Source organism: Marmota marmota, unplaced genomic scaffold, assembly GCF_001458135.2.
Source record: "Marmota marmota marmota unplaced genomic scaffold, marMar, whole genome shotgun sequence".
Lineage (NCBI taxonomy): Eukaryota > Metazoa > Chordata > Mammalia > Rodentia > Sciuridae > Marmota > Marmota marmota.
The window spans coordinates 3,394,999-3,406,982 of NW_026000205.1; the positions used below are offsets into that span (position 1 = coordinate 3,394,999).

The window sequence follows — 11,984 nt, forward strand, 5'->3', positions numbered from 1 at the left end:
TTTTTTTTTTTTTTTTTTAAAGAGAGAGTGGAGAGAGAGAGAATTTTTTTAATATTTATTTTTTAGCTTTTCGGCGGACACAACATCTTTGTTTGTATGTGGTGCTGAGGATGGAACCCTGGCCGCACGCATGCCAGACGAGCGCGCTACCGCTTGAGCCACATCCTCAGCCCCCCAAATGGATCTTTCCGACTGCCAGAGCCCACTGCGCTGCTTCTGTAATAAAATATTATAGTTGTTAGTAGCACAGTGACTGGACAAGGTACTTACCCTTTCTGTGTCTCGGTTTCCCCATGTTCAAAACAGCACTAATAAAAGCGTGATGTGAGGATTAAATTAGATAATGTGCTGAGAACAGCGCCAGCCACACACTGAATGTATCTGCAAGTATTGCTATTATCTATCCTCCATCTAATCCACAAATAGCTGCTGAGGGAATCATGTAGACTCTACTTTTAAAATAAATCTATGTCAGGCATGGTGATGTATGCCTGTAATCTCAACTCAAGAGGCTGAGGCAGGAGAACATAAGTTCAAGACCTTTCTCAAAAGAAAAGTATAAAGGCTGGGGATGTAGCTCAGTGGTAGAGCACTTGTCCAGCATGCACAAGGCCTTGGGTTCAAAGCCTGGTGCTGCAAATATTTCTAAATAAATCCAGATTCCTACTGCGCGTGTTCCACCTTTCCCTCCTGATTTACATACATGATTTCATTAAGTCCTTACGACCAATTTGGACTTAATGAAATCATGTATGTAAGTCATTTAATTGGCCAAGACCCTGGCACACAGTAGGTGTGTGACCATCACGAGTCTCTCAAACATCTTGCCAGATGCTGGGACGGAAAGGTGGAGTTCTGGAAACTCCTCTTTTTCCCTCCGCCTCCGAAATAAGTCCCAAATCTAATCCCACGCATCGGCTCCCAGTCCCCACTTCCAGCGTTGAGTTTTGACAGTCTTCCTCCCCGGCCCCTGTTCCCCATCCCCAGGCTGTTCCCCACGTGGCCGCCAGAGGGCGCCTGTTGGAATGCAGTCAGCTCGAGTCCCTGGGCTCAGAAGTCTCCCCTAGGTTTCCGCACTCAGAGGCCAGCTCTGACCGGACTTCCCACCCCATCCCCGCTCGCGTCCCCCCGGCCTCAATGCAGCTCTTCACTCCCTGAACACACCCACTCTGGCCCCAGGGCCTTTGCGCCTGTTATTCACACTGCATAGGGCACTCGGTTCTCACCTCCTTTAGGACTTTATTCAAATATCCCCAACCCAGGCCCCCAACACCGCCCCCACCCCGTGCCCTTCCCTGCTCCCCTTTCTACTTGAAGACTCTCTTCGTTTTGATACTTAAGTTCATCTCATTGTGTCTTCCCCAGAGTGTCAGTCCCAGGAAGACAGGTGGCACAGGGAGGTTGTAAAAACTGAAGGAATAAGAACAAATGCCCTGCGGGGCGCCATGGCGCACACCTTGTCTCAAAATAAAACAAAAAGGGCTGGGGATGTAACCAGTGGTAAAGTGCCCTGGGTTCAACCCCCAGGATCAAAAGAAAAAAGAAAATAAAGAAACAAATGACCGCAGACTCTTGGAGAGCACAAGCACCCTTTCTTCCCGCACTTCAGCCCAGAAGGCTTGGTCGGCCAGCTGGGTGACCTTAGGAGGCCGGCTTCTCTGACCCCAAATTCCCAATTTTAAATGGGATTTAAAACAGTCTATTTCTGCACTGGGGGCGGAGTTCAGTGGCAGATCACAGCGCTTAGCACTCTCGAGCCCGGGTTCGCTCCCCAGCATCACACACACGCAAAGGCCGCCCCTTCGGGAACATTACACGGGTCCCCAGGTGCGGATTCCGTAACTTGGCCAAATCCTCCGAAGCCCAGGAGCGCTTTTTGAGAGGCGCCTGCGCTTCCATCTTTCGCCGCTCGGGGGCAGCAGGCGCCCAGCGGATTTCGCCCGCGCGGCCGGAGCCGGGAGAGAAGCGGGGGCAGCTCCAGCAGAGGAAGCTGATGAAATCCTAGCCAACTCGCAGTGAGCTCATCCCGCCCGGGCGCCTCCGGAAGCCACGGGGCCGCCCTGCCTCCGCCTGGGCCCAGAGATAAAGCTCCAGTGCTGAACCCGGGCGGGAAGTCCCTTCAGAAGTCTGCCCTGCATGAGACTTGCTGCCAGAAGCCTGGCCCTGCCGGGAGGGACGAAGAAACAAATGACCCCCTGGCTGTCTCCATAGAATGAAAAGTGAATTCTGGGCATGTGGGATGTCCAGTGAGAGAGAGGATGGAAGGAGGGAGAGAGGGAGAGAAAGAGATGGGGGAGAGAGCGAGGAAGGGGCACCAGGAGGAGGAGGCTGAGGCAGAGACCTTCGAGAAGAGCCAGCCCAGGAAAGTCAGATGGAGAGGAAGAGTTGGAGACAGGGACAGGAGGAGACCGGGGGGCGGGGGGAGGGGGGGACAGAGACAGCCCTGTTGAGAACAGGAGAGACAACGATGGGGGTGGGAGACAGAGACAAAGAGACCCGCACAGAGAGACGTGGAGAAAACAGACGAGAGCGAGCAAGTGGCGGAGCTGCAGGAAGCAGGGAGAGACTCGGAGGTGCGGGAAGATGGAGTCCAAGTAGGGGATAGAGGTACAGAGGATGAGGCGGGGAGACCGCGGAGGGGAGGGGCCCTGCCGGGGCTCGGGACCGGGGTCGCCGGCGGGGACCCGCCCTGCGGGCCTGGGGCGGGCGGGGCAGGGCGGAGCCCCGCCCAGCCCCCAAGCCCGCGGCGCGGGCCAGTTACCGAGTTACCAAGTTACCGCAGCGCTCGGGAGCTCCTCACTGGCGAGGCCGCAGCCAATCAGAGAGCAGCGCCGCTGTTCTCGGGCAGGAGGCCTGGAGACACGCGCACCTTCCCCCGACACCCAGCGAAGCACGCTGACACACAATCACTGTGGCGCGCGCACACACGGTCCCAGGGACACGCAGGGTCGTCGTCCGCACACACTCAATCACAGTGATACACACTGTGACACACACAGACAGCCCCAGCAACAAGCATCACACCACACACACAGCGTCACACCAACACAACATCCCAGTGACACAGACACAGCCCCAGCACACACAGCACTACCCAGACCCACAATCACAGTGACACAGCCTTGCCTAGGCCCATGCAATCTCAATGACATGATTCACTGTCCTTCCAATACACAATATCACTCTGACACACAATATCACTGATACACACAAGCACAGTGACACCCTTATGATCTCACACCCAACCAGTTCTGATAAACACACTACCGTAGTGACACACGATCACAACAAGGACACAATTATAGTGAGACGCAACGTTACACACACCCACAACATGTACACGTTCATACAATGACATTGAGACATAGCTATGTAGAGATGCACATATATTCGGTGACACAAAATCCCACAGACACACATTTCAGATACAATCAGAATGTCACACACACAGTCCCATCTCACACAACACAGCACAATTCCATTGGCACACACACAATCCTATGTACACCTAGCTTTGGAAGCACACACACTGTCACGGGGACATATACACACACAATCCCACTGATATACAGCATTGCAGACACAACCATAGTGACACAAACACAAGCACACCAACACACAGAAGACACAGACACAACCACATTAACACAACAGTACGGTGACAACACCTTACAAATCTTCACACCACCACACAACGTTGCTGTGACACATATATAACCCCACACAAACATAATCATAGTGACATATACCAGCACACTGCACAGAACAACACACTTGTTACACCATCAGGCTCATATGACAACCAGAACATCACGCAACAGCACACTGACACACAATTGCATCATCACAGCAGTTTAATACACATATAGCACTGTAACAAATGACACACATCATCATACACAACCAAGTGACGGACAACAGTACACTGACACAGCCACCACTCTAATACCAACTTCCTGACACTCAGCATACTGACCACAGACCTACAGAAAACTCTCCAGCCACAAACAGGGTCACAGTCACACAAACACCCCCCCATCTCTGCCCTTGCCAGGGGAAGCTGGGTACAGCGTAGGGTGCTAAGGGAGGGATGCTGGATTGGCTTGTGTGTGTGTGTGTTTGTGTATATTGTGTGTGTGTGCAATACCTCCCCCTTCCAGCCCTTCCTGGGGGCGGGGCTGAGCGACAGCCGCTGTTACCGGGTAAACTTCCCCGCCCCCCCCAACGCGGCCATTAGTCAACCTCCCCCAGGATGATGTCATTGCCTCATTCTGGAGGCTGAGTAATCCTCGGCTCCGCCCCCACCAGGTACCAGGGTAGGGGCAGGCCGCACCTGGGCTCACCACAGTCCGGAGCTGAGGTCTGAAACAGCGGGCTCTGCTGCCTTGGGTCTCCCTGGGGTGAGGACTGAGAAATGTGGGCCTCCCTGAAGTGACTTAGGGATGCACATCGGAGTCCCTGGAGGCTAGGGCCTCCCAGCGCTAAGATCCTTAGCGGCCAACTAATGGTGCTGGAAGGCTGGATCTTCCAGGCACAGGGGACAGCCCCCCACACTACCACTGTCCCGGAATGGGTCACGTTGCCAGGTGTCTGGGGGAGTAGAGATTCAGGGCTTGGGCTCCAAGGTCCTTGACACTGAGACCTGGGACCCTAGCATAGTTGAAGCAAGTAGAGAAAGTGGCTATGAGGTCAGATGTCCAGGTCCTGAAAGATCAACAAGCTGGACCCTGGGGTAAAAATCTCAGAAGGGAGGGAAGGAGCTAGGTGGACACCTTAGGACAGCATAGATGGTCATCTGAATGAACTGGACCCCCGAGGGTCCCGTGACCTTTGAGGACAGTGTATCTCCCAGCATTGATACCGCGAGGACCAGGATGCCCAGGATCTCTGTGGCATCTTGGGACCTGGAGTCCAGAGGCTGGGGTCCCTATCTCCTGTGGGAATAGGAGGCTCAGTTCTGGGGTCAGATATGCCTGGGTTCCATTTTGGAGAGAACCCTCAGTCTTGTCTCCTGGGATTGGGACACCAACATCCCCTGGGAGAAGGGCGCTTATATCCTTCTTTCAATGAGTACAGAGATGGTGGGGTCTTCATTGTGAGGACAGGGCACCCTGTTTTTATGGGGCCAGGACCCTTGCGTTCTCTTCTGAGATGAATCCTCAGATCCTGTTTTCAAAAACTACGGTGCCTGGATGCCTGAATCCTCTCGGGGGTGGGGTCACAACCAGTCTTTCTTCACCGGGTCAGATGCGCCGGTCTCCTTCTGGGCAGGGGACACTTGGTGGCTGTTTTCATAAGATCAAGCCCATGGTGCCCTCCCGCGGGGGAGGGGACGAGATGCGCAACCCTGTCTCCAGCCCATCCCAAATGCCCATCCTCGCCTGAAGGTGTGGGGCAGGGGGATAGGGAGGTGGACGGGGGCCAGCTGGGGTCTCACCCCGCCGGCCCGCAGGCTTGCAGGCCGAGCGCCCAGCAGCTCCCCGGGGCCCGGCTCCCCGCCCCCAGCGCCGAGGGCTCCCCCAGATCCGGGCGGGCGCGGCGGCGGCCAATGAGCTCGCTCGCCGTCTCCGGGAGCCGGGCCGGCTCTGCCCGCCTGGCATTGGGCACGCGGTGGGCAGCGGCGGGCGGGGCCTGGGGTCCTCGCGCCTGGTTGGGCCAGGTTTGTTGCTGGGTAACGGGGCGGCGAGTTTCCCCTGGCAACGGCGGCGGGTACCGCTCACTGGCTGGCCGGGAAGGAGGGGGGTTGCGGGCGCAGGCAGGCCCCGCAGACCCCAGCAACAGCGCGCGGCCCCCGCCCCGGCGGGAAGCGGTAACCTTCACACGCGCGCCGGCCGCTCGGACCCTGCGGACGCCCGCGCCCCGCCCCGCCCCCACCCGGCCTGGGTCCAGCCTCCAGCCCTGGGGGGCAGCCGCATGGAGGGGACCCAGGGGCCCCCTCCCCGCCGCGGACAGCCAGGATTCGGGCCCTGCAGTGAAAAGTTAAGTCCTTCCCAACTCCCTCTCTCCGTGCTCCAAAATCCACTTCCCCGATGACACAGGAGATTCTGGGGAAGGTTGTGGGTCCGCAGTAACTAGCTGGGACAGCTGCTTTCTGTAACCAGCTCCTCACACGGGGCCTGCTACTGATGGGCACTCTTTCTTAAATACCTTACAAATACCAACACGCTGGATCCTCACAATAGTTTTGGCCCTGCGGTGATCCCCTTTATACAGATGGGGAAACTGAGGCACGGAGAGGGAAGCTACTTGCTCAAGGTCATCCTTTGTACCCATGGAGGATGAATGAGGAGCCAGCTACCGAGAGTCCCTTGGAGAGGCTTCAAAGTTCAAATGAGAAACTGCAAGTCAACAAAACACAGTGGCTGGCATGGCAGGCCACCTCTTTGAGATCCCTGCCCTAGCCTGAGGGTCGTAGCTTGAGGACCGTGTTCTCATACACTGGTATCATGCATTAAGCATTAAGCGCCCACACACCCCTGGACTTTATTGACTTTCTCACTGTGCTCTTAAGAGATAGGGACCATTGTCCTCCCAACTCACAAATGAGGAAACTGAGCCAGAGATCTGAACACCTGTTCAAGGACACATAACCAGTAGGTGGTAGAGCTGGGGATTTGACTCAGGCCATCGAGACTCCGAGAGGGGGTTCATCGAGACATCGAGAGGGGGTTCATCAGGCTCCGTGAGAGCTCTACTAAATGGTAGAGCTACATCCTTGGCCCCTTTTTTGGATTTTTGCTTTGGGACAGTTGCCCAGGCCAGCCTTAAACTTGTTGTCCTCTTGCCTCAAGATCCCAAGTAGCTAGGATTATAGGCATGTGCCACCACTCTGGGGTGACCCAGGCTCTTTAGCAAGGTCTGCATGCAGTCCTTGGTAGAAGGGGCCCCAGATATGGGGTCCCTGTTTGATTTCCTTTTTCTTTTTTAATTTAGATGTTGATGGGCCTTTATTTTTATTCATTTATCTGTATGTGGTGCTCAGAATCGAACCCAGTGCCTCTCACATGCTAGGCAAGCGCTCTGCCACAGAGCTATAGCACCAGCCCCCTGTCTGATTGGCTTCCACTGGGAGTTATCTTGCCTCCCCCAGGGAATATTTGCTTCATGTTATTTGGTTTTTCAATTCACTAATGTAGATAGGCTCAGTTCTTTTTTATTTTCTTCTTTTTTTGTGGTACTCGGAATCAAACCCAGGGTGTGAGGCTGGTGCTCTACTCCTGAGCTCTACCCCTGCCCTCCTCCAGGGACTCTTCTTTGGCATTGTTTCCAGAAGTTTTTTGTTGTCACAAAGAGAAGGGGTGTTCCAGGCACCTCAGTGGGTAGAGGTCAGGGATGCTACTCACCAACCTACAAAGCCCAAGACAGCCCCCACGACAAAGAATCTTTCAACCCAAAATGTCAATGGAGCTGAGGTTGAGAAACCCAGGTCTCAGCAAAGCTGGACCCTCCCCCCTCAGCCACCCCACCATTTGGTCTCTCTTGGGCTCTTCCCAAGGCCTCCGCTCCCCTGGTCTGAATCTTCCTGTCTTCTTCTGTTTACCTTTGTCTCTCACCTTCTCTCACAGGCCTCCCTGACCCTTTATTTTATTTATTTTTTTAAACTTAGTTTTAGTTGTAGATGGACACAATACCTTTACTTGATTTACTTTTATGTGGTGCTGAGGATGGAACCCAGGGCCTCACACAGGCTAGGCAAACGCTCTACCGCTGAGCCACAACCACAGCCCTGCCCTGACCCCTTTAAAGCCTCAGAGCCCCTCATCCCCTCTCCAGGGGGCCTGAGAGGCCAAATTGGAGGGAGGCCTGGAATGCCCCTCCAGAAACTTAGGTAGCAAGTGCCTCAGCCCCCAGCACTGCTGTGACTGAAAGGTGGAGGTGGGGCCTATTCCCTCCCTGTGGCCCTGGGGCTTCTCACAAAGACTGCCCTTTGACTTCCTAAGGGACATTGTTTTTTTGGGTTTTTTTGTCCACATGTCTTTAAATTTTGAATTTGTTTGTCTCCAAAAGAGCACACTCTTTCCAATTAGCCACAGTCCCCATTGTTCCTCATTGTCTCACACTGGACTCTTTTCTCTCATTTATTTATGATGGCTCTGGACTTTGAATTGCCTCCTCTGGAGGATAGGATGCCAGACTTTGGAATAGGATCTGGACTAGATGGTGGGGGGATCTTGACTGGTGACAGTGTGGATGGCCTGGTGGACTGCCCAGCCTCTCTCCTTCTCTCCCAACTCAGCCACTAAGCAAAATTCCCACTGCCCTTCTCATTCATTTTCTTCTCAGAAGAACATTCCAGAACAGCTGGGCTGGTCTCTGGCCCTGCATTGGGCAGCCTTAGGGCACTTATTGGTGGGGGAGAGATACAGGTGGACCAGAAGCAGAAGAGGGCAAGAGTCCCTCCTGCTCCTGGCTTCATCAGTGCCAGGCATAGAGCAAACCCTGACACTAATAAGTTATGCTAATCATAATAGCAAACATTTATTAGGCACTTACTATGTGTGAGACACTGCACTAACTGACTTCCACGTATGATCTCATTAAAAAGCAGGGGCTGGGGTGATGGCTCAGTGGTAGAGTCCTCACCTAGCATGCATGAGGCACTGGGTTCAATCCTTGGCACTACATTAAAAAAAAAAAAAAACTAAAGATACATAAATAAATAAATATTAAAAAAATAAAAATAAGCCCAAAGCAATGTTTCTTAAAAGCCTTGGAACCTGATCCACAGCCAAAAATATACTTTCTTTGCAACCCACTATTGACTCATAGATTCATAAGTTTTTCATCAAATTATACTTTAACTTCATGAATTAATTGTGTACGTGTGTGTTGCTGGAGATTGAACCCAGGGCCACATACACAGTAGATAAGTCATCTAACACTGAGATACAATATCCCATATATATTATGTTATAAAATATATATTATATATATATTTTTTTTGCTGGGAAAGCTGGGTAAGGTGGTAAATGTCTATAATCCTAGCTACTCGGGAGGCTGAGTCAGGAGTATCCTAAATTTGAGATTAGCCTGTCTCAAAATTAAAAATGTAAAGGGCTGGAGATATAGCTCAGTTGTTAAGTGGCCCTGGGTTCAATCCTCAGTGCCATAAATAAATAAATATGTATGTTCGTATTCTGCCAGATGCAGTGGCACACACTGTAAGCCCAGCTATTAGGGAGATTGAAGCAGGAGGATTGCAAGTTCTAGGCCAGCCTTGGCAATTTAGGCAGACTCCTGTCTCAAAATAAAAATAAAAAGGGCTGGAGATGTAGCTCAGTGGTACAGCACTTGCCTAGCATGTGTGAGACCCTGGGTTCAATCCCCAACACCCAAAAAGAGGAAAAAATATTTATATTTATGTATATTTATACACACACACACACACACACACACTCTCTCTCTCTCTCTCTCTGTTGTATTTGACTCTGGTCAAGAGCCATTGAAATTTCAGGTAGGAGGGACTGATTGCAAAAAGTCACAAGAAAAGGATTTGGAGGGGGGTGGGGTGCTGGGGTTGTGGTTCAGTGGCCTAGCATGTGTGAGGCACTGGGTTCAATCCTCAGCAGGACATATAAATAAATGAATAAACAAAATAAAGGTTTATATCCATCTATAACTAAAAAAAAAAAAAAAGAATATTTTTAAAAAGGGAAAAGTATTGGGGTGATGGGAATAGTGTATCTTGATTGTGGTAGTAAATAATTGTGTACTTTTGTCAACTCATCCAACTGCATACCCCCAAAATGTTAGTTTTATTGTGTGCAAATATATCTCAATAAAGTTGAATTAAAGCAATAAGATTGGGCATGGGAAGTATCTCGTAGTAGAGGGCTTGCCTAGCTTACTTGAGCCCTGATTTCATCCTCAGCACCCAGGACAAAAAAACGCTGGGAGAATGGAGGTGGATGGATGAATGAAGGGGAGGGGCAAGGAGGGAGGAAGGCTGAGTTAGTCCCTGATGTTTAAAACACGGTGATTGCAGGTGGCTGTGGGATTCCTGACTCTCCAGGGAAATCTAAGGATCCGGCCCAAAAGAAGGCCACGTCTGAGCCCCTGGACAATCTTGGTTTGCTCAGGTTGGTCTGACATCCTTTCTCAGCCAGCCCAGTGCTGGGTACTCAGAGGTGACTCACTTACCAGCAAGGTGATTTGGTTTAAGTGAAACCAGAGGGAATGGAAAGTGCAGAGGGGACAGAAGTCCAGAAGCCTGGGGGAGGGAAGGTCACCCAGTCAGAGCAGGGGAGGGAAGTTAAGCTGAGAAACTGAAAAGGAAAAGGGAACTGAGAGCCACCAGAGGCAGCAGGAGGGAATGGGGTGCAGCGTCTGCCCGGGCATGTCCAGGTGCCCAGGGCTTCCTCCTCCCCACAGATCCACTGCCAGATTCACGGGGAGTGTGCCCAGGTGTGCATGCTCTGGAGAGTATCCTGTCAGTGGGTCAGGTAGCAGGAACCTGTCACAGGTGTGTGACTTTGTGACTGCCTGTTGGGCGTGGGTTTTTTTTTCTGTGCCTGATTTATGACTCTGAGGATCAATTTCTGATACCTTCAGTGTCTGGCCTGTGTGCTGGCGTGGATGTGCTTGTGTGTGTCCTTGTGGGGGTGCTATGTGTCCAGGTGTCTGTGTGACAGGTGTGTTTTGGGGGGAGAAGTGTGTCCAGCTGTGCCTGTCAGGAAGTTACTTCCTGACACTCCTTCAGCTTGGCTCCTGTCTGTTGGAACTACTCTGTGGCTGTGTGGCGGCAGGTGTGCTCAGCGGGATGTCTGTGAACACAGGAGTTAGTGGTTCTGCGCGTGCATGCCAGTGTGAGTGCCTAGACAGGACAGCTACGTGTGCCCTGTCATTCTGCCAGGCTGTGTGTCCAGGTGACCCTGTTGGGGTGAGTCAGTCTGTGTGTGTCCCCTCTGTGTCTGCGCACCCATGCCCTGTCCAGTGTGTGCCTTTGAGACTATAGCTGTGTGTCCCAGTGTCTGTCCCCGTGGCCTATCAGCACGTGACTTTGTGTACCCTGGAGTCCAGGCGGTCAGTTTGCGTGTGCGTCCCGGGGAGTGCTTCTGCGGGTCCCAGTCAGTGTGTCAGTGTGTCAGTGTGTGTCCAGCTGTCCCGTGTCTGGGCGTCCCCCACCGGCGCGCCTCCTCGCCCCAGGGCCGGGCGTGCCCCGCCCATGGCTGCAGGGAAACCCCCAGCGCGCGGAGGTAGGGGGCGCGGCGCGCGCCTGCAAGTCCCGACTTGTCCGCGGCGGCGGGCGGGCCCGTGGCGTCACACGGGGCGGGGCGTGGGACCCGCCGGGCGGGGGCGGGGCGGGGCGGCCGCGGATCCGCCGGGCGGCCAGAGACTCCGCGCGAACCACATGCGAACGGGTGCCTAGCGGCGGCGGCGGCGGCAACACGATCGAGATCAGCAGCGGTGGCCACAACGCGGACGCGACTGCGGCCGGAGCAGCAGCAGCCACAGCAGCCGCCACTGCAGTTAGAGCGGCGGCAGCAGGAATAACAGCAGCAGCCGCCGCAGCGAGCGGCGCTCGGCGGGCGCGCCCTCCTCAAGGAAGCCGCCCGTCCCACATCACCGCCCCCTCCGGCGTGTTCATGCCCCCGGGGTGAGTGTGCGCACCCCGAATCCCGCCGGGGGCCATCGGCAGGCCGGGTGGGCTCCCTGGAGGAGGTGACGGGAGTGCACTGAGGGAGCAGTGCGGGCGCCCAGCATCCGCGCACCGTGCCTGCCCGACCCTCACCTGGCACCTGGGCGGGGGTGGCGGGGCGGGAAGCCCTTCCGCAGACGGGCGCCAGGTCTGGGCGCACAGGTGCCTCAGCGGTCTGGCGGGTTTGTTTACAAACAATGGGGTGCGGGCTCGGCAGCGCCCCCTGGTGGCCATGCGGCCCGGGGACGAGAGGCGACCCCAGGTTGCCCCAGCCCCCGGGGCCCGGGGGGGGGCGGGGGGCGGGGTCACCCGGGAGCATTGCTCCGGTGCGCACCTGGCGGGCTGC

At 54.3% G+C, this 11,984-nt stretch overlaps 1 protein-coding gene across 1 annotated transcript in view; it reads left to right on the forward strand.

Moving 5' to 3' along the window:
- The window catches only part of Bbc3 (BCL2 binding component 3), a 24,235-nt gene that overhangs the window by 5,433 nt on the left and 6,818 nt on the right, over positions 1 to 11,984 (forward strand). The window contains exons 2-3 of the mRNA XM_048791232.1: positions 5,461 to 5,610; positions 5,688 to 5,709. Of these exons, the coding sequence (XP_048647189.1) occupies positions 5,461 to 5,610; positions 5,688 to 5,709 (172 nt within the window). The remainder of the gene's footprint in view (positions 1 to 5,460; positions 5,611 to 5,687; positions 5,710 to 11,984) is intronic.